Source organism: Anthonomus grandis, chromosome 6 (genome assembly GCF_022605725.1).
Source record: "Anthonomus grandis grandis chromosome 6, icAntGran1.3, whole genome shotgun sequence".
Classification (NCBI taxonomy): domain Eukaryota; kingdom Metazoa; phylum Arthropoda; class Insecta; order Coleoptera; family Curculionidae; genus Anthonomus; species Anthonomus grandis.
The window spans coordinates 11524284-11548212 of NC_065551.1; the positions used below are offsets into that span (position 1 = coordinate 11524284).

A 23929-nucleotide genomic window follows, 5' to 3' on the forward strand; every position below is an offset into this window, starting at 1 on the left:
TATTGAGTCTTAAAACATTAACATTGCCTGTGGGCAGTTTGTTTGCTTACACCATCTCTGATGAAATGATGCCAAATGCTTATGTAGAAATGGCAAAAAAACACACTTCATAATATCATAAAAATGTATCTTATTTGACAGGGGCAAAACAATACTATTCCTCTTTAATAAAATATTAATCTTTTTTTTTCATAAAATATGATAAGATACCCTAAAAAGAAGCCAACATTCAAAGTTAAATGAATGTAGATCACGTATATTAGAAAAAAAGCAACATCACAACGCCGCTCGATCGGATTGTTGATTCCACCGACACAAGTAATCTTTATTAGTGACGTCGTCAAAAAATATTTACATGATAAATATTTATTATTAATAGATAATAAATATTTATGAATGATGTGAAGGTACTTATCTGGTTAAGGTAAGGATTATGAACCCATACAATTTACAGTTTTTTTTGTATTATTTGGCATTAAACCTATTTAACTATGAAAGAGTAGTTTTTTTCATAATAATGAAGTAAAAACTTGATTAAAAACTCCTATAAATTCCATTATTCTGAAGGTAAATATTATCAAAAAACTTAGGTTTTTTGATATTTCCTTGGGGGATATTGATAACTGAACCCTTTGAGATCAAACTATAACCAAAAAAGCCGCAAAAAATCACCAAAAACATATAAAAACAACTGTTTTCATTGTAGTTTGACAGATGATTGAGATGATGCCCAGGAGTTTTAAACATGACGCAGTATTGTCAGACTTATTTTTTAATTAGATGCGACCATTGACCAACAGTTGATTTATATAGATGGTTGAGAACAGGATTCGTCGCGGCTTCGATTTTTGCTAAGAAATGAAGATCGCAAATTTGATTTCGTTAAAAAAATTCGATTCGAAATATCGGAAATCGCAACTAAAATAATCGATTGTTCAAAAAATCGTTTTAAATCGCACATCCCTATCCTCGCATGCTTGTGCTGCCTCTACTCTATTTTCAATTGAATTTGCAGCTGGATGTTGGTTTGTATTGTTATTTTTTTCCCGCGTTTTTAAATTTTTTCATAATGATGAATTTTTCAAATGTTTTTGAATTAACCCTTATTCTGTCCCTCTGTAATGAAGCGCTTACAGGAATGTAACCTGTTGAGAAGGAGACTTTCCTGCCCAGTTAATGGTTGTCGGCGGAATTGCTCATTGCAAAAATATAACCATTATCCGTTGAGTATGGCGTTTCGCTGCCCTGGATGTCGTCGCCGATATTCGATTTTGAAAGGTTCATTTTTTGAGCAATGCAGATTGGAGGTACGCTCTATTTTATACATAATGTGGGAATGGTCTTGTGAGATAAAGGCTGGTTGGGTCTCAATGTCTGTTGGGTATTCGAAAGCCGCTGTCATCCAGCAACACAGATATTTTCGAGATATTTGTTCCTGAGAGTTACTGAGGAGGGATGATTGGGTTGGGTTTGGGTTTGGGTTGGGTTGGGTTGGGTTGGGTTTGGGTTGGGTTGGGTTGGGTCCGTCGATCGATGAGTCCGTCATAACCAAGCGGAAATAGAATTTCGGTCGAGTCATTCCCGAAAAGTGGGTGCTCGGCATTTATGATGTGACTGCAAGGCGAGGATATGTTGTGTTTATTCCCAACAGATCGGCGGAAACGCTGGAGGGAATAATAACTAACCATGTCTTGCCAGGAACGGAGATCTGGACTAACTGTTGGAGAGGCTATAAGGGGCTTGCCAATTTGGCAGGTGTGTCCCCTTATAGTCATAAGACAGTAAACCATTCTAGGAATTTTGTAGATCCACAAACGGGGGTCGGCACCAATCAAGTAGAGGGATATTGGTCCCAGCTAAAGCAGTTTATAAGGCGCATGGGTGCCATGCAGTATATATATATATTGCGGAGTACATTGACTAGTTTATGTGGTGGCAGGTATATGGCAATACGACACCCACGCGCTTTCGCAATTTAATTCGTTAAATAGCTAAAAAATATAATTTTTAGTTTTTTTTCTTATTTATTTTGGTTTTTTTGGATTTTTTTGTTTTTGTTAAAAATTATTTTATGATTTATTTTTATTGAAAGGATTTGTTTTACATTCATCCCCTAAAAACTATCCCAATTTCTATTTTCAAATGGTACCACCATTATTTCTTCTTATGTTTGGAATGCTTGTAAAATTCTTAATTCAATATCATAAAAAAAATCATGAGTTAATATCAACGTAAGGCACACAATATCTTTTATTGATTTTCTTATTAGTTCACTCATGTCTGTTAAAAACCTTAGCAAATCTTGAAGTTACTAGTATTTTATTTAAGTAATTCAAACAAGTTAAAAAGAACAAAAATATTTGAATATTTGCCAATAACGCTCCAAACACTATTGACACTAGTTAAAAATTATCAGCGGCATAGCGAATCTGTAAACAAATAATTTAACTTGGTCTTCAGTATAAAATATTTAGGTATACGGTATTTTTAAATGCTATAAAAAAATTATGGCCAAATATATGCATTCTATAAGTTGACAATATCCATTTTGGTATTCCTAATATTCAGTTTTATTGCCTTTTTATAGATCATACTTATTTTAGTTCCACAGTTTCCGCTATTTAGTTTTGCTATTGTCTCCCATAATGCCGCATGAACTTTTTACTCCAAATGAATTTGTCGATATGCTTCTTATTTACGGAGAGTGTAGAAAAAATTGTCGTAAAGCAGTAATGGCTTATCGAGAACGTATTCCTAATCGTCCTACACCCTCATATATGTCGTTTTTGAAGAGTGGGGCAAAAATGCGCGCACCGGATCATTAGTATAACGCAACCGGTACGGATGGTATATCGATGAGAGATGTAAAGTTGTGTTTGCTTTTTTGCTTAAATCCGCTGTTAAATATTATATGCGCTGTTAATTTTTTTTAAATTCATGTATTGTTAATGACAGATATCCCACAATTTGGAAAAGAGCCATAATCAAACCAATTTCAAAAGTTTCAAATCCCCTCGAACTAAAGGATCTCAGACCAATCAGTATTTTACCTGCTATGTCGAAAATGATTGAAAAACACATTTCCATTGAGCTTGGTCATTTTGCAGAAGTCCATAAAATTCTTCCAGAATGCCAGTCAGGATTTTGCTTGCGGTACAGCACAAGTACTTGTCTTACAAAAATATTAAATGATGTTCGCTCCAGTGAGGAACAGAAATCTGGCATCTACTCGACTTTAGTAAGGCCTTTGACACGGTAAATCACGACTTGTTATTAGCGATATTGCACTATTTTGGCCTCTCAGCGAACACTGTACATTTTTTTAAAAATTATTTTAACAGTCGAGTGTTAAGTGGCCATTCCCGGAGGGGCGGGCATCACGAGGTACTCACAGTTTCAGGCAATCTCTTGCGGGGTGCCACAAGGCTCAGTCATTTCACCTTATTATTCTCAATTTATGTTGCGGATATGTATAAGGTAGTCAAACATGCCACTTTACAACAATATGCTGACGATTCGCAAATCTATATACCAATAATTAAGAAAAATATTGAAACGACACAAAATTCCCTCATATCCGATCTAAAAAGCATTGAAACCTTCGCAAGAGACCACAATCTTAAATTAAATTCCGCGAAAATGCAAGTTATAGTGCTAGGAAGTAACAACATCAGAAGAGATGTTGAACATAATTTAGATATTAGCATTTCCGGTAATAAAATTCCAGTTGTTAACCAAGCAAAAAATCTCGGTATTATTATAGATAATGCCCTTACTTTTAAGCCTCATATTAAAATAAAATTAAAAGCTGCCTATTTGCATCTTAAAAATCTACATAAGCTAAAAAAATATATTCCCTCTAAAAAAAATATTTGTTGTGTGACACTTTAGTTCTGTCTCTTTTTGATTATGGTGACACTGTATACAATAATTATTTGCTGTCACACGTTAAAAGAATGATACAAAAGGTACAAAATACCTGTCTAAGACTTTCTTTTAATATAAATTTTAGAGAACGCATTACACCACATATGAAGAGAGTAAAATATTTTAAATATGGAAAACCGGAGAAAACTTTATATGTATAATTTTATTTACCGCATTATAAATAATAATAAGCCTCCCTATTTAAGAAATATTTTAAAGCCTGCTTGTTATATTCGCAACACTAGGTTTAATCACAAATTTGTAATCCCTCAGCATCATACGGCATCATTTCAACGCTCATTCTCTTTTGTTGCTGCGCACTTGTGGAACCAACTGCCGGAACAGATCAAAACACATAGCAAGAAGGGTTTCTCAAAGCATGTCAGATTAAAGTTACTCTATGAACAGGGTTCTCAAGTTTAGGAAATCAAATATGTCATTAATAATACAACATACTGACTTCAGCGTCATATCATATTATATTATAATAATCTTTTTATTTCTCGCTTTTCCCGCGGTCAGGCTGCCCTTACTGTCGCCCCTCGCTTCTGCCTCCCTAATTGCTAATTTTTTGTTTTTTTTTTTATCATAACTTAACATTATATTTCTTGTAGTTGTTTTAAATTCTGTCATAGACTAAATACTAATGATAGTGCTTGCATCTGCCATGCATTGATTCTTTTTTTTTTTTAGTTTAGTTTTTATATGGAATTATTTAAAAATATTTAGCTGTTTTGTTTGTTATGTATAGGATAGTTCACATATGCTTTCCTTAATATGAGGAGCATGTGAAGCGGTTTCTTTTATAATCGATGAATTGTCCTTTTTGTCATACTTTTTTTTTTCATAAAATGTATTATTTTTTTTCTTATTTTGACAAATAAAAATAAACGATTTGATTACCAACGAAGGTTAGAATTTATTGCATCCCTTCGGGTTTTAATTCATGCCAATCCCGAAGTTTTGTCACAAATCTGTTGGTCTGATGAAAATAAATTCCATATTAATAGGATAGTTAATAGATATAATGCGTTCCATTCCATATTGCCCACATTGAAATTGAAAATAGGGGTCTTATTAGGTGACCAGCCCGCTCTCCAGATGTGACCCCAATGAATTTTTTTGTCTGGGGTTATTTAATAGGTATTGTTTATTAATTATTATTGAATGGCCGAATAATTTTCGAGACCTTAAAAACCGAATTCGTGAATCCTGTCGAGCAATTACTGCTCCCATGATTAATGCAGCTTGCACAAGAGAAATCTTTCGATTGCGTATGATTTCATATTGCACATGCTATTTTAATTTTTGCAACAGAAACATTTTAATTTTAAAATTCCTTACGTTGATGTTATCACATGATTTTTTTTATGAGATTTAATTAATAATTTTACAAGCATTTCAAACATTAGAAGAGATAATGGTGGCGCCATTTGAAAAAAAAAAGTTGCGGTGGTTTTTAGGGGATGAATTTATCGGGGGTAGTTTTTTTAAACAATTTTGGGTAGTGGTCCTATAATTATTAAAAACACATTTTCTTAAAAAAAATTATATTTAAAAATAAAAAATTTATAGCGTGTGACGTTGATTGTGGGACACCCTGCATACCAAGCAGCAACAACATCTCAAAACTGATCCTCGAAAAAGTAAATCTAAAAAAATTCCTAGCAGGCTAAGCTCACCGGGAAATAAATACTAAAATTAGATCAAATACTTGTCGTGTCAAAAAAAGTTATATGGAAAAGTGGTGGATAATTAAAAAATACTTAATTTTTATTTGAAACATTTTTTAACAGAACCTAAAAATATTTCAAAGAAAAGTGGGAAAACCAATTTTTTCGTCTTTTATTTTTAACTTTATGAAAATTGTCTTAATTGAAGCTGTTTGTATGCCAAGAAAGAAGATTTTTTTTTAATTCTAAGTTAGATTGTTTTTGAGAAATTAACGATTTTCGAAAAAAAATACGGTTTTTCAAATTACACGAGAACCGTTTTTTTGATGCCTTAGAAACTTCATCCGGCGGTTATTTTTTTTTTGTAAGTCAACTTTTATATAAAATAATAAAATTATATCCCTTGAAGCAAAAAAAAAAGTACAAAGTACTGATTTTTCAATGTTGATTTTTTCAGCATACTGAAAAGAGTGTTATTCATTTAAATACCTGTTATAACTTTATACAAAATATAAAAAATAGTATTCAAAGGTTTCTGTGAAAAACACTCTGTATCTTAGAAATGGCTTAGTCGACTTTAACACCAAGTCTTCTTTAAAAAGAGCCATTCTCGGGCTTTAAGTATTTTATTAAGTATGTTTAAATTTTGTTAGTTTCACATGTCGCCGCCAGAGAACTTTTTTGAACATTCCGACAGAAATAGTAAATTTTCTCTTAGTAAATTTAGTGCATTGGTATGATTTTTTTTCATGAAAAAGTAGCTAGATGATTCCCAAATAAGCTCGCGAAAACCGCATCGACTACGATATCTTATTCCTAATATAAAATTTAGGCTAAAGAAAATTTTATACGAGTGTTTCAATTAATTTTTCTCGAATTTTTTTTATATTAATTTGTGGCCCTGAACAACCGGGAAAACAACCGATTTAAAAGAAAGAGGTTCTTAATGCCTCATGGGTAGACAGAACTGCAGCTTCAATTTCGGCTCTGCATATATTCCTTATTGCATTGCGAATCCGGTTTTCCATAACATCTTCTCTGGTCGTAAGTTGACTCTGAAACACGATGGCCTTTATTCGACCCCATAAATAAAAATCAAGACAAGTTAAATCTGCTGATTGTGGAAGCCATGGAAAGAGACTTCCTCTTCCAATCCACCGCTGTGGAAAAACAAGTCGGAAAATGTGCGGGGCAACCATCTAACTGCAAAAATATGTCTTACCGCAATTCCAATGGCTCATCTTCCAGCAACAACGGCAATTGATTGGTCAAAAAGTTAAGACAGACGTTGCTATTTAAGAATTGTTCGAAAAAGTATGGCTCAATAATTCTGCTTCCCAGTATACCACACCACACATTTAAGCTCCAACGACTTTGGTACTGAACTTCAACCAACCAATGCAGACCTGATTTTCTGCAGACCAGCAATGCATATTACGCAGATTGACTCTACCGTCGTTATTAAAGGTGACTTCATCGGTCCAAAGAATTTTGAATAAAAATTTTCTATTTTCCTGAATCATACCCAACATCCAATGACAATAGTCCAACCTTCGATCGAAGTCTTCCTCTTTTAAGGCTTGATGTAAACCGACATGATATGGGTACATTCTAAAATTAATTAAAATTGTTCGTAAAAATGAAAATAAATATGGTCTTTCAAAATATTTTGAACCGTTGTTCACGATATGCCAAACTCAAGGGATAAGGCTCTTGTGCTAACATGACAATTTCCTGGAATGTACGCCAGTACGTAGTTAATACTTTCTTGGGTTATTCCAATTCCGTAAACCGCCGTTGGAATGTAGACCGAAAAGTACAATTCGCTCGTAAGTTAGACACTAATCGGCTAAAAACTCTCAAATCGCAAGGACGCTGACTTGAATATCGACCCGCGTCTTTTGCTACTGCGGCATTCTGCACACATTCAAAATAAACCGCAAGCAAATCCATAGCTTCATCGTTCGTAAAACGCATTATTACGACAAAAATTATACAAAAGTAAGCAAAACTATTGACGATTTGAGGTATATTTATGTGTTGATTAAATATTTGTTTTTTTTTGTTTTCATGGCGTTCTTCCATGACCTGCTAATAATTGCCAAAAAAAGTTAAGTAGGTATAGAATTTTGGTATAAAATTTTCTTTAGCCTAAATTTTAGGTTAGGAATAAAATATCGAGGTGCAGTTTTCGCGAGCCTGTTTGGGCATCATTTAACTACTTTTTCATGAAAAAAAATTCATACCAATGCATTTAATTTTTTTTTTTGAGGAAATTTACCATTTCTGGTGAAATGTTAACAAAGCCCTCTGGTGGCGACATGCGAAAGTAACAAAATTTCGAATACTAAAACAGTTAAAACCCAAGAATGGCTCATTTAAAATGGCTCATTAAAATTGTGTTAAAGCTGACTAAACTATTTCTAAGATACAGGGTGTTTTTTACGGAAACCTTTTAATACCCCCCACCACTTTATTTTCAGAGATACAGCAAAAACTGTCGAACAAAAAAGTTTCAGATTGTCATCCACTTTAAAGATCAAGTATTTTTTTGTTAGGTTAATATATCGAAACTCACAAAAACTTCTTTTTTAGATTCAAGATCGCAATTACGCCCCCTAAAGGTCTTTTTAGAAATTTCAAAATATTTTCCAGGTTTTTCTCTTGGCCGTTTTAGTAACAATATTTATTACCGCAAGCCTCTGCGATGAGTACGTTCCGAGATACAGTACCTCACAGTCTCAGTTGGCCATCCTGTATATTTTCTCCAATTTCTTCGAAAAGCTCTTCATCGCCGCTTTCTATAAATCTATAGTGACTTGCTCAGCGTTACCACAGTCATTTGTTTCGTAGCAATTTGAACATAAATTATTAAAACTTGAAAAAAAATGCCGAAATTAATAGTTTGGGCAATATCAATAGGCATGTAAACGATTTCCTAAACAAGTCCTAAAATGCAATGAAAACTATTTTTCCGTGATTACTTGATTAAAAACTAAAACTTTTAACGCATTCATGGCAATTTTAAAATTTAAAAAAAAATTATTTTTCCTATGAGTATAAAATAAAAAGTAGCAAATAAAGTATCATTATTTTCAGAATATTATTTTCTATCGAAATACGTAATAATATACAAAGTGTCCCATGGGTGATTCCTTGTAAAAAAATATGAGAAAAAGTTTCTATAAACATGGGTCCGGAACTGCACAGTTTTCCAGATACAGGGTGATAAATCTTTTTTAAATATTATTTTTTTATTATTATTTAAAAAAAATATTTATTAGATTCTTTCGAAATTTGGCAGTATTACTTGTTGTATTAAGAGGCTAATTTAGCTCTAATTAGATAAAAATTATAAGGTCTAGTGGCGTCCCGAGGGACATCTTAGCAAATATTATTGGCAAAAAAATGTACACCACTATTTATTAAGCTTTTAAAAATACAACTTTCTTGCTTTTGTATTTTTTCGTATCTCACTTCGTTTTCGACAAAAAAATAAATACCGTTTTATTACATGCCACTGGACATAATTGGTTTATTCATTTTTGGTAAAAAAATTACAGGTGCCTAGGAAAACAAAAAATCATTTCTGCATGGAGGTTTGACATGGACAAGTGTCAGTTCTCCTAGAAAAATAATTATTATTAATAAACAATTAATATTTTTAAACAAATGTATCACCCTGTATCTTGAAAACTGTGCATTTCCGAACCCATGTTTATAGAAACTTTTTCTCATATTTTTTTACAAGGAAGCATCCACTGAAATATCTCCGTCTATTTTTCGAACATCCTGTATGTATGTTTGAAATGGCGCGTAAATTTAAAAATTTACAAAAAGTTTACAAATAACACTATTTTTTTATTTTTTATATAAATTTATAACAAGTATTTCAATCAATAATACCTAACACTCTTTTCAGTATGCTGAAAAAATCAACATTGAAAAATCAGATTGAAGGGGTATAATTTTATATGAAAGTTAATCTTTACAAAAAAAATAAGCGCCGGACGAAGTGTCTAAAGCATCAAAATAGAGTTCTCGTGTAGCTTGAAAAAAAAATTCTTTTTCAAAAATCGTTAATTCCTTAAAAACTAATTAACTTAGAATTAAAAAAAAATTACTTTCTTGGCATACAAACTGCTACAATTAAGTCAATTTTCATAACGTTTGGATTTTTTTTGGCGAAGTTAAGAATAAAAAACGAAACAATTGATTTTTCCTCTTTGCAACCCCACCCCTCCGCCCTCGGGAAAATCTAGCTCCTGCATTTTTAATCTAAGTATTTTTAATTTTTATTTGTACCATTTCCCGGTGAGGTTAGCCTGTTTTAATTTTTTTTTGCCTCTCATTCAAGATGCAGGAATCGGATGAAGGACGCTTATGATGTCAACGCCAAAAATCAAAGGTACAACAACGTGCTCTATGACCCTAAGAGATGAAAGTGCCTCACTCGTCACTGCAACCTCAAACATCCTGGGATGGCCGCCATACAAACTGATTGCAACTATCACCGAAGGGTAAAGTTCGAGTCATTCAGTTTAACCGATTGGCTCCCTATAATGGAAACCACGAAGACGCTGACTTGCTGCAAATTTAATCAGAGTCAATTTGACATTCAATGAATTTGTATTCTCTAAAGGAGTGGTTTGCCAAGAATCCGAGAAGCCTAGCAGTTCTCAAACTCGCATGTGGACTCGATTACCTGGACTGAAAGACGATTCGCAGCCAGTTAGAAGTGGTCTACAAGCGTTCAAGTTGTGCTGCCTTAACGCCGTTTTCTGGAACAAATCGTTGGTTGTTATTTCTACAATAAGTACGGTTGCAAGAGCGGAACTTTTTTCCGTATCGACATCCACCATCTTTAGAGGCAGTAAAATGATACTCGCAATGCCACGAATATCAGCTATGCTTCGTCATTCCAGAATTATCGCGGTGACACAAGCGGCCACACCACATGACATCTCTGGAGACGCATGGAAGGTTAGCGAATCTTCCGGAATCATGGTTTGACGGGTATACAGGGTGTCCCGTTTAACTGGGTTTAGGTCTTCCTATGGGCTATCGAAATATGTCAATATGACCTTAGTGAAATGTTTACGGGTTTCGAATTTTAAGCAAATTTTCATAAAAAAAATCTAAACTACGCCAATGACAATATCTGTCTAACTTTAATAACTTTATAATATTGTCCAATCATGAGATACCAGTAATCACTTTTTTGAAGTTCTTCTTTAATGTGGAAATAATACAGGGAGTTCCAAGAATTATTGCTTTTTCACTTAATTATTATTTGTTTTGCTATTAACTGTATTTTTTGGTATCTTATTTGTAACCTCAATCTAGAAAGTTCCATAATTTTATTTATCTAAGTTTTTTTTGGCCTAACGATTATAGGAAAAATATGTTGACGAACGTTTGTAGAATTTTATATATTAAGCCACTCACCTGGAATGTCAATAAAAGTTCCAGGACCAGATGGAGCTGCTGCAGGCATTGCAGGCCCAGTATGGCTGGGAGTTGGAGAACCAGCTCTTGTCGGTGATGGCGTTGCTACCGCTGTTCCAGCTTGACTGGCTAAAAATACAGAGTACCTCATCTCAGGTGAAAAAAAGATGTAAAAATTGAAGAGACTGATAGAAAATGAAGAATGTCATAAAACTATCCTATTGCTATTGCTACTACTATCATTTCATATAATTAAATCTACCAGTAACAAAAATAGAGTTGTTCGTACACCTTTATTATAAAATGACGCTGTTCTTATCACAGCTTCAAAAATCGAGGCACTTTTTAACTTTTTAGAGATACCTTAGTACGGCTGGCCATGCACAAAGAGGAAAAAAATCAACAGGGCGTCGAAAACTTTGTTGGAATTTTAACTAGATATTGTCATTTCAATAGACCTCTACAGCTTATTAGTGTGAAGATCTATCCTCTCTGATAAATGGCGGAAACTCAGGACTCCAATTTACCCTTTAGAAGACAAAAATTTTGAGCTGTTGGCAAAAGCTCGGGAAGATTTAATTTTACCCCCGGATCCGCCCGCGGGGTCCTTTATTACCAGATTATAGTGGCATGTGAGTCTTCGAAGGAATAGGAGAAACTGAAGATTAATCATATTGCTCATATTTGATATGAGCATATGATTAATGAACGCTTAAAACTATGTCTAAAGTCTCCCTGGGGTTAAAACAAATTCCCATGCAAATATTTACGTCATTCCTTGCCGCGATTGAAAAGTTATAAGTCCCCAAACGAACAGACATTCATTTCACAGGCGGGACATAGGAAATACTCTAGTTAGAACTGAGTTTTACGACCGTTTTGGTCATTGCTTAGCGACTTACGGAGGAATATTTGAACCTTTGTTATATTTTTTTTTAATTAATATTTTAGATTTAATAAATTATTTTTAATAAAAAAGTAAAGTCCTACAGTTTACAAGTTTTTTTAAATATTTTATGGTTTATATTATAATATTTTGTGTCCATGTGTATGATTGTACGAATTTTCAATAAAATCAATTATAATTTAAACCAAAATTTTATTATGACAACTTTACTTGGCAGTTTTACATAACTTTCTCACCTTAAGCGATACCTGTAAGTACGGGGCGACAAAAAAGACAAAATTTTCGCCAATAATTTCTAAACGGGTTGATTGCAATCAACAAGATTAAAAGTCTTGTTGATTGCAGATTTTGGTGCTCTTTATATTATTCTAATACATTTTTCTCTAAAATAATAAGAGGAGCCAATATTTGACCCTATTAAAATTACATGGGATTTTCTATGTCCCGCCTGGCGGTGCAACACTCTGTATATAGATTACCTTGACATATGGTCTTGGTAGTGCAAAGCGAGCGTAGTTTTTTCCCCATTCGATGATAATCAAATGAAGTCGTGTATATAAAAATAAGGCTTAAGTCGTAATATGTAATTAATGAACAAGCTATTTTATTTTATAATAAATTCTAAAATTGTCTGCAATTTCATTGCAGCAAATCACAGAGGCGGCATTTTCGGAAAAGATGAGCGCAGAACCCAAAATCAAAACAAACTCTTAAAACACAAAGTCAATATTATATATTACACTTATTACATCCGAGGTAGTATTTATTTACGTTTTAAAGAACGTTTACCTTTTCTTTCATTTTCTAAAGTTGCGAATTTATCGATGATATCATCATAAAATGTTTCTACCCTTATATACACTCAAAAGTACATTTAAAAGTTCCTTTTCAATAGAATTTTTTCTAAGATAGTAAGCCTGTTTTCTGCCTTTGTGTTCCGCCGATATGTTTTAATTCTTTCAAGCAAGAAAAACTATTCGTGTAACTGTTCCAACACCTTATTTAAATGAACATTGAGCTGATGTTGTGCCATTATAGATATTTAAAGCCCCTTTGAAAAGTCAAATTTAAAAAGTCCTTTTTATCATCGTTTTTTACCTACAAATTGGGTTATACAACGGATATATTTTCTGAAAAATATCCCGGATTTCATAGAAATTTACTTTCCTTTATTTTTCATAGAACGAATCAAGAACTAATATAAGGCATAGAATAAGAAGCCTTGGCAAGTAGCGTCATACATGCACCGTACTCTAATCAGCCCGTGTATTTGCTCGTCTGTTGCCATAGCGACCGCCGTAAGAACCGAGAGGTGTCGCGGAAATCGCGACTGTTTCTGCACATTGCGCCGAATTGACCGATGCGGTGGCGGTTGACGCGGCTCGTTCCCGGATACTTTTACACATAATTTTTTTATCGCATCACCCTAATTGTGTGATAAATAAAAAAAATAGAGAATTAATTTCCTATAAAACAAATTAAATTGTTAACGTGAGATGTGGATTTTAAAACTTTTGAAATTTATAGGAAACCTGCGTCCCCCGAACAGTCGCTACTGGCAAATCAGTAAACTTAAAAGTACATATTTCTATTAAAATCATAAAACTAAATTTTGAATGTCATTTTAATTTTGAAATTACCTAAGGCTCCCAAATCTGAGGAGGTAAGAGATCCAAATAATCCTGTACCTTTTCCTTGAAGCCTAATATTTCTTTGCTCCGCCAGCCGTTTTGCCATGGGGCTAGCATACACTCTACCACCAGCATCTGACTGTGCTGCTCCTCCAGCATCTGACTGTGCTGCTGGCGCTACAAGATTTATCGGAATATGCCATAATAAGGCTATGACTTTCAGTAAATGTTAACTGTTTGCAATTACCTGCTGCAGTCGGAGATGGAGCGTCAGGAGTCGAGGCTGACGGTTTCGGTGCTGTTAGACCAGAAGCTGAATCATCTTTAAAGTCTTTGAAGGCAGCAACATCGGCTTCGTTTTCTACTATTATACACACCTGAAAGATATTAGAGGGATGCAAACGAGTTATAATAGAATATTTATAGGTTTATTTTTATCCTGAAAGAAAAGTAAGAGGAACAAGAGGATTCCAGAATTATAAATGCAACTTTTTCCAACAAGCATCATAAACATTTTCATAGTAATAACCGACATTAAAATTTATAGGATCTAGGAAACCCGTAATTTCCTCTTAAAAATTTACACTATAATTCACCTTACCAGTTTCCCGATTGGAACATCTTTAGTGCCTGCCGGAATGAGGATCTTTGCCAAATAACCCTCTTCAGGGGTTTCAAAACCCATAGTTGCTTTATCAGTTTCAATTTCAGCTAAAAGGTCTCCTTCATTAAGTTTGTCACCCTACCAAAATGCAAAAACAACTTGATTATGACTTGCCTCTTTTTTTATTTTTTGAGATATTTTGTACTTCTACTAAATCATTTTTGAATTTCATAATATGTATAACATTTTTCTTAACAACAAATTACCTCTTTCTTTTCCCAGCTGATAATAGTGCCTGATTCCATAGTAGGAGACAATGCAGGAAGTGCAACCCTAATGTGTGAAGGCAAATTATTGGCATAATACCTTTTAAGACTCTCTTCAGCATATTTAGAAGGGTTAAGAAGTAGATTATTTGTGACATATAGTAGTGTCCTAAAAATAAAGAAATAAATTTTGATCACTGTAAATATAATTATTAGGGTAACGTATATACATATACAATGTGGATAAACAGCATATACAATATTTTAAAATGACGAGAGCTCAATGATAATAATAACTTTTCAAACAGGAGCCAATTCTTGAAGAATTTTTTGTTGGGGTCGTAAAACACTTTAAATTACCAGTATTTTAATTCTATAAATTATGATGACGTAACGAGCTCAACCCCAATAAACTCAGGAACAAACTCGTTATATCAAGAAAACAGTCTTTTTATTAAACACTTTAAAATACTTTCACGCGCTCGCGTTTCCTGTCTTCCTTTGAACTGTTTCTAAGATAACTTTGATAAAAACGTCAAAAAACATGGTCCCTTTTAAAGACCGATGGAATAATTGAGAAACACGTTTGCTGAAAATTTTGCTTTGTTGTTATTTCTTTTACTGAGAAAAATCTTTAAATGTCCGAGTTTAATAAAATATTAATGATCATTCGAAACCTCTCCTACCTCGAAATTGAAAGATTCCTAGAATCCCTTCCAGCATACAGTTTAGCAAGGTGCAAGACATATTTGTGTTGCACGTTCTACCAATTTTGGAAATTTTTGAGTACTAAGAGAAGTGATATTAGTCTTAACCATAGGGAAAGTAAGGTAAGAAAGACGTCAAATGATAGCAAGACGTCTAGGTCACCTTTGACACTTAACAGTTAATAAATCCCACGGCTAGAAAGGGCGGCGCCACCGTCACTGGGACTTGATATTGGCATTGTCGTAATTGACAGTTATACGTATCAATGTTGGCATCTGTCGCTCTTTTGCTTGAAGTTTACATTTTTTACATTTTTCCTATTTTCATTTTCATTTTTATTAGTTTTGGGTCTTTTAAAAATTTAAATTGTAATGTAATCAGCCTAATATTACATTTTACTTGTTGACAATTTAGTTAAAATGTAGTAGTATGTTTTTCGTGAAAAACTGGTAAAACTCTTCAAGAAAAATCTAAAGGTATGTACATCGGGAAGTAACATAAGTACATACGGGGAATCTCCCCTCTCCCGAGAGATTGACGAAAATAACCCAATTCTCGAAGTGGAGTATGAAAGAAGAGGTGGAACGAGGAGAATTTCGTTTATTTTAAACATTTCATGTTCGTATTCCGCAGACAATTTTATAATTTTTCCCAACTACATCGTCTGCATGTAAATGCATAAAATGCCGATGGGCATTACGGATTGAATGGCTGTAAAAGCTACATCTGCTCTATTTTCAATAACGGGTTGTTTTCCCTTTCTTCGTCTTTTTTACAATTGTTGCATCAGAATGGCTGGAAATGTGTGTGTAATGGCTGTGAGAGCTTTTTATGAAAAAACTAATTTCCCACACTACCTCGGTTCCATTGACGGAAATCAAGGTATTCTACAAGTGCCGTTTAATAGTGGAAGCGAATAATCACAACTTCAAGGACATAGCATCGTGTTATAGCTATTGTTGATAAGAGTACCATTTTATCTTTGTCAATGTAGATCTCAAGAAAGGATTTCCGACAGAGGCATTTTTAAAAGTGCTTCTTTTTACAAGAAACTCACAATGAATTGTAGTTTCCACCCCTTCCAGGTCAAGATAAAACCAATGCCAAATGTACTTGTACATGCGTTCCCGTTTCTTAATAATATTCTAAAAAGTTTTAGTGGATACCAATTAAAAGTATCAACCCAATGACTTTTTCATTAGATAGTTTCTAGAGATCGTATTATAAGTAAAAATGCTTTCGTCATGCATCAGTATTTGCAGTGTTACGAAAGCATATTCTTCTGCAAGAAAAGAAAGTAATTTTTGTTGTACTAGCATGTATTTTTGCATAACTTTTTGAGACGAAGCAATTCACTTATTTATATAAACCAGCTGGAAGTTTTGATTCTTTCAATTGAGACACAGGAGACTTCATTCCGGGCGAGGGGAAAAAAAACTTTACCAAAAAATGTCCTTTATAAAAAGGGAAGAAAATCGTTAGTCTAGTCAAAAAACATTAGGAACGAATTTGCAGATTTTTTCTTAACTCCGCAAGGAAATATGAATACTCAAGACAACTTTTTTAAAACAATGCCATTTTGTTGTAATAAATTCGATATGATAATAATATATTTTCTTTGTTTAGAGTTTGGTATATTTTTTTCATAAAATGCGTGTATAATTTTGGCTAAATAAAATTTTCTAAAAACAAACGCCTTAAAGCAGATTTTCTATTCAAATCTAAGAAAACATAAATATTCCTTAATTTTTTCAACATGTTTATTATTCGGAAAAAACTTTAGTTTTGTCTTTTTTTTTTATTATTTCCATCTTTTTAGCTCTTTTCTCTTGCTCTTTGGTATGTCGTCCCATGTATTTTCACTTTCATGCAATTCAATTCAAAATGCTATTATTTTCAAGGCTCTTATAGAGCCATTACCTTTTTGGCTCTGGCCTTTTGGTTTATAGTATTTATCCCGCAGAATATAGAAAATACGGAAAAGGTTATAATTTATACTAATATGTACATTTGAAACCAAGTTTTAATACTCTTGAACAGAACCTTATCTGATTTTATTAACCATATTTTGAAATAAATGGGAAATTTTTTCTCACAATCATTTCATTTTATCAGCTGTCAATTAAATTGTTGTTTTCTTTTTCGGAAGATTTATATATTATGGTCCCTATAAGGACAATATAAAAAATGTTTTTTTAAAAGGCGAAATGTCAGATGATAAACAAGTGAGAAATATGAAAATATAGGATAAGTAAATGAGTCAGATTGTATTTTTTATATAGGAGCGTCAGCGACTATACATATGGGCGCGCCGTTTTCGCTACTTTTCATGTTTTTTGACATATAAAAATTCATATCTTTGGCTGTATGGGTAGAGAAACGATGAAATTGGGCATATCACCTCTTAACACATTGAAAATTATGGATCCATAAACAATTTTTTTTCCGGTGCCCAGGAAGGGGGCGGTACCGAGTTAAAGTCAAAAATTGATAAAAAATGGGTAAAATTCCTTTCGCCCCCCATAACTCAAATTTAAAGCCCTTAAATGACTTGAAATTTTTAGGACATAAAAGCTATTGAAAACTTAAGAGCCCTATACTTTTTGGACCAGATCCGTATACAGGGTGAATCATTATGAGCGAATAAAAGTGAGTAAAAAAAAAATTCAAACTACCTCAGAGGCTAAACTATAATTTGAATAAAAAAAGTGCTTCGGCGAAAATGTTTAGTTTTATAGGACACATGACATATTTTTAACGAGTTCTGGCATTTTCAGTTTTTTGGTATTTTTCGCTAAACGGTACTTATTTCGGAAGAAAAAAAAATACGAAAAAAAAAGCTTTATTATTTCTCTTTCAAATGACATAAAAACGAAATTTTTGTGAATTATACAGGGCAAGCAATAATTTTTTTTCCGTGAAGGTCGGACCCAAAAAATATACTTTATTTAATAACTTTTTAGTGGCGCCACCTGGACGATTTATATTTTTAGGTATTAAATACTATAATAAGCCGATTATTTATGTGTAATTAGAATTTTTCTAACATCAATAGTTTTTAAGATATTTAAGTTTTCGCGTTTAAATTATTCGCGGCGTCCCTGTACATGGTTAAAAGATCAAATATCATCTAAAAGATCCCAAATTTTGTTTTACAACACATACCAACATTTCAAAATTCCAGCTCCATTAAAAGTACCGAAAAATGCGTTTTTCTTAACGAAGTCCATTTTCCTCGATTTTTTTCGTTAAACGTCACCATAAGGAAATGATCCAATATGGCCGCCAACAGCAGGTACGTCGGCATGTTTTTTTCTTGGAAGGGTGTCACAGTTTCGTTAAATTTTCAGTGGAAATCACCCGGAAGCGTATTTACCAAAGCGTATTATTTACCAACCCCATCCTGACTCAGCGCACCCAGGCCGCCGATCGGAGCCGAATTCATTCGCTCCATACCCCATCCCGTTTCAGCGCGCATCTCCGAAACCCATCCCGACTCAGCACACCGCCGCACCTGTTTATGAAGATGTCGCTTTGCGCGGGAAAAACACTAACTTAATATTATTGTTTTGGTTCATTATTTGCTTGAAGCAACACGTGGCGCTGTATTTATTGCTGTTCGTCATTTATTTATTAATATTTTATATCTTGAAAATGAAAGAAATTTTGGGGTTTGATAGTGGTTGCGTGGTTGTAAAACTGGAGAACGTAGGTGGATCGAGAGAGAAATTTACGGCCAATTTAAGGACCATTTTTAAAGACAATTTCTCCACTATGGCCGATGAATGGATAGCCCAGTTCTCAGAAACAAGTCATTCCAACTGGGTTGTTTGGAAATTCTTCATCCGAGTCGCATCTTATACAAAAAAATATTTAAATGTTAACATAATGCCGTTAATAAAGCAAAAAATGTAAAGAAGTGTCGAAAAAGAAATCTTGAGTGTTCTGCATCAGTAACTTTTATTGTTAAAAAAATTACCAAAGACACTATTAAAAATGACTGCTACCTTAAGGATAGCTTAAATGTAGAAAAAAAAGTTTACTAGGTTTTTGCGAGTATATTATTATAACCTAATTTTTACATTTGAAAGGTATTATTAGTTTTACTTTATATTTATCCGCAATTCCTTATCTTTTAGATTGACTTCAGGCATAACCATAAAATTAATGTAGCCGAAGCTTTTAGCTACTTAAAAGTTATCGATGACACAAAAAAAAAAATTATAGAATACTTTAACATGGGAATGGGACCAGCAGCGGCTCACAAATTCCATGAGCTCAGTATAATTGGAGAAGAAGATTTTGCTGCGGAAATTACCTTTCTAGCAAATTCCTAGATAAATCCAAAATTAAGGCAAATATACATAATGTATGATGAATGGAGGTAAAAAAAGTTTTTTTTGCGTTATTAGTTTTTTACTGTCAATTATTTTGATTTTAGACATATTATACTATAGATTTTAAAATTCATTGACAAATATTTTTTTTAAAATAAGACTTAAGACTAAGGTCTTTTCTAAACTTTAAAGGTTTTTTAAATCTTAATAGACAGCTCATTTTAAAATTACTAACATAATTTTTCTGGATATGACACCTTGTCAAAAACATACAGTTGGTAATTTATTATTAATTCAATTACTGTCTAGCTAGCTGCTGTTTGGTTTCATACAATACCCCAACTTTTTTTTTAATAGAAAAGTATTAAGTGGGAAATAATATATAATTTGATCTGAAAGTATTAAAAATTGTTATATTTAATATGAAAAAAAAATAACATAATTTTATGAAAATTTTAATAAAGCTTAAAATAGTTAATTGTAACTTCACTGTAAACTTTTTTACATAAAAAAATTCACAATATTATTAAATAGTTTTATTTTACACTTTGGTCTGTCATCTGTAAAATTTTGTAAAATTTTAACAATTTTAATAAGTAAAACAAATTGTAAAAATTTAAAAAAAACAATTTTTAACGATTTTTGAATTTTCTAAAAGTTTAAAAATATTACACCTACACATGTCTAGGTGTATCGTGTCTTAAACCAAAAATAAAGGGACCCGTATTTTCTTAATTTTTTTAATGCACTAGTTTTTAAATATCGAATTTCTTTCTTTCCATTTAAAAATTTCACCCTGTATATTACTCAATGTACAGCAATTCAATATTTGGTTAGTAAAACTATATAGGTTAGTTAAACTAACTTGTTTTTTTTTAACCAATTTTGATCTCCCCTCAAAAAAAACCTCTCAAATTTGAACCACCCCAAATACAGCGAAACATGCAAATTATTCGTTGTAAACAAAATACAGCAAATAATATAAATAATTCTTTGTTCTTTTTAATAAGATAGTGTTAATTGCTTTCAGAAAAACTAATTTTGGAAAACGGGATTCAGTCAGCGTAATTCAGTTATTAAAAGAAAAAAAGGCACTTTATGAAGCAAAAAATATTGAGATATTATTTAATGAAGATAATATAAACGTCGCTGTTCTCACTCCATTGATGAGACGAGCACATAGTATGGATTTTTCCAAGGATATAGTGTTTGTAGACTCTAGTGGCTCTTGTGATCAGACAAATACGGTTGTTACATTTTTATTCGCTTCATCCAAAATTGGCGGAATTCCCCTAGGAATAGTCCTGCATACAGCCCAAACGGAAACAAATTTATTAGAAGTATTTTTATTACTTCAAAAATTAATTGGGTCTAATGGCTTTGGCGGACAAGGTGAACCTACTGTTATAATGACGGATGATAGTTTCGCTGAAAGAAACGCATTAAAAAATGTTTTAATACCAGTAAATTGCTCTTATGCTTTTTTCATGTAATGCAAGCTTTGTGGCGGTGGCTATGGGACCGTTTTCATAAAATTACAAAAGATGACGGAAAACTCTTAATCCGTCTATTTAGAAAAGTTTTATACTCCTTGTCTGCTGAAGAGGCAAACACCTCAATAAAGGAATTAGAGAATGATAATATTTCAAAAGAATATTTAAATTATAAAACATATGTTCAAAAACTTTGGGAAAGGCGAACGGAGTGGTTTTTGGCTTACCGTGCACATCTACCTACGCGAGGGCAAAATACCAATAACATAGTGGAGGCTTCAATACGTTTTTTTAAGGATATTGTACTAGAAAGGTGTAAAGCTTTTAACATCTGTGCTTTAATATATTTTATCGGAACATCGTTCGAAAAATATCACAAATTACGAATAATAGAATATTCAAATGGTCGAATAGCTAAAAATGATTTAGTCTACATGAAACTAGTTCGAGCCTGCGTAAATATCATAGTCTTTAAATTATCAGAGAATGACAGTGGCGAAGCGTACGAGTAGACAAGGTAGACACTGTCTACCCAAAATTATCCAGTTATTTGTTATTAATTTATCACGTAATTATTTCATGTAATTGTTGAATTAAAATTAAAAAAAAAATTAACACAGAACGTAGCCTCTCCTTACTATTATTAAATAGTGTCTAAACATGATTAATCCGAAGGCGCGCCCCGCCTGACGCATCAATTAAAATAAAAATGCAGGGTTGACACCCAATTAATGTATACGAGCCCCAAGAAGACACATTGATATTTGTCTTCCGAAATTTGGAACATCTAATCAAACCAAATAGACATCAAACAGGTGACAGAGGTCCGGCCGCATCAGTATTCAGCCTATTACGTCTGCAAAATTTACTCGCGGGAAAGACATTCGAGCTTCTGTCTATCGAAGTCGACCAGCTATTTTATTATGCTGTTGAGGGTTATTGTTTTTGGACACGCTTGATCTGGTCGGCCGCAATACATCTTTAGTTTTGTTTTGATGGATCTGCATTTGGCATTTGGTGCGGGCGCGTGCTATAGTAATTTAATAATTAGTATTTTTATTTTTAGGTATATAGAAAAGGTTTTTTTAGTAGATATTTTAGTGGTTATTTATCAACGACTGTTCGATATTGGCAATTCTATTTTAATTGTGTTTTTATTTGTCTTTAATTAATTTTAAAATAATGGATATTATGGGTTTATAAGTTATGGTTATACCTATGTTGTGTTTTTTTGTAAGTTGTATTTATTTTTATCTATCTATCTTTTTATGCTAGTAGTAATTTTTTTTTATTTTTTATGTCACTACATAATTTTTCTCTTTGAGTTAATATTTCATGCGCCTTCATTCTCTATTTCATTAAATTGAATAATATCGAATACACATTTCTTTCTAATTAACGATTTTTATTGTTTGTCTACCCGAAAAAAAAGTTCAAGCTTCGCCACTGGAGAATGAATATGAAGTTCAGTCCACTAATGTAAATACGAATTCTTACAAAGTACTTTCAGATATTAACTTTTGTGAGTGCCCAAGCTGGTCGAGGTGGAGCTTTTTACAAACATTTATGTGCTGTTCACCAACATTATTCAAATATTGCAACGGTTCCATCTTTGTTTTCAGCAGATAAAATTGCTTTTGCGCAACTAGCTGTTGGCAATCTAAGTGGGAATATTAAACAGTTTTTTAATTCGATGAACTTCGTCAATGAAGAACTTGCAGGTCCATCCACATCCCAATTTGTTAGTAATAATTCTGATAAAGAAAGCCGAAGTCCAGCTTCAGAATCAGAAAATTTCAATATTATTGATAATGCTCCGACAGATGTTAGTGAAACTATTAAAGAAACGCTAATAAATAATATATAAATACAATAATAAATTGAACGCTTCCAGAATAATTGTTGAAATTTAGTTAATATAGCAAACTCAAATGTAGATCCTTCTTTACTCAATATTATAAAAAAAACAATATAAGGCTGGAAAAAATCAGCACGCCTGCACAATTATCTGCTTTCCTTGCAGAAATTAGCACAAAAAAATTCAAAAGAGTAATTCGAGCCCAGCCTACTTCAATTGCCAGAAGAAAGTTACGTCCTGGTTTTTCAAAAAGAGCAAAACGAGTGCAGGCTGGGCGTCCATCAGGTGTAGAAATTGGATCTAAAAGAATAAAAGTAAAAAGAAATTTAGGAGAAAATATATCTTTAAACAGACCCAATCAAAAGGCACATTAAGGCGTTTAAACTCTAAAGATAGAAAGTATACTCGGATTTTTATGTATTTATTTATCTTTATAGAATAATTAAGTTTCTTTTGTATATAAAATATACAAAAGTATTTAGAATATATAAAATGTATTTAGTTTTTATTAGCATAAGAATCGTATTATTTATACGAAGTACTTGGATCATCAGTAATCCGCTGGGCATGTTACGCATTATTATAGCATGTTTTAAATTATAAGTGATACAGTAAAATCCTGCCAAACAAATTGCTGATGTACTAATTGACTTTGCATAAACAATATACGTAGTAAAAACTGTGAATTACTTAATTACAGATTGATTCAAAAGTAAGCGTAATTTTTTAAGGAGCATTTTCGTGTAATGAAAATAAGATAAATAATTTACAATGAGCGCGTAAATGCTTTTTAAGGGATCTACGCCCCTTTAAATGCAAGCACGTGAACCATGCACCATGCACATGCAAATGCACCATGAACTTTTTTGCAATATTTTTGAAAAAATAATGAAATTTGGTTTCTTTTATAAGCGTTTGTTATTAAATCGAATTCTGAGCCAAAAATTTCAAAAATATTACATGGGCATCTCATACTTGTGCGGAGCTAAGGGCTTAAAATAAACCTTGCTCTTAAATAATAATTAGGAACTTAATTATACGATTCTGCGTTAAATTTTTAATTTTAAGACTTAAAAT

At 32.7% G+C, this 23929-nt stretch overlaps 1 protein-coding gene and 1 long non-coding RNA gene across 4 annotated transcripts in view; one reads left to right on the plus strand and one right to left on the minus strand.

Annotated features, from left to right (window-relative positions):
* LOC126738063 (dihydrolipoyllysine-residue acetyltransferase component of pyruvate dehydrogenase complex, mitochondrial) overlaps positions 1–23929 on the minus strand; it is a 56123-nt gene that overhangs the window by 24731 nt on the left and 7463 nt on the right. The window contains exons 2-6 of one of the 2 annotated variants that reach the window (XM_050443242.1): positions 14457–14625; positions 14188–14328; positions 13834–13963; positions 13644–13763; positions 11049–11177 (exon numbers count right to left, since the gene is read on the minus strand). In XM_050443242.1, coding sequence (XP_050299199.1) covers positions 11049–11177; positions 13644–13763; positions 13834–13963; positions 14188–14328; positions 14457–14625 — 689 coding nt within the window. Of the gene's footprint in view, positions 1–11048; positions 11178–13595; positions 13764–13833; positions 13964–14187; positions 14329–14456; positions 14626–23929 lie in introns of both variants that reach the window. The other variant, XM_050443241.1, reaches the window with a different exon arrangement.
* LOC126738064 (uncharacterized) lies at positions 15450–19177 on the plus strand. Of its 2 annotated transcripts, XR_007661211.1 has the most exons (5): positions 15450–15640; positions 17729–17813; positions 18349–18459; positions 18515–18781; positions 18845–19177. It is a non-coding gene; the product is annotated as an uncharacterized LOC126738064 (long non-coding RNA). The 2 variants fall into 2 exon arrangements; XR_007661210.1 differs by having other exon boundaries at positions 18515–19177.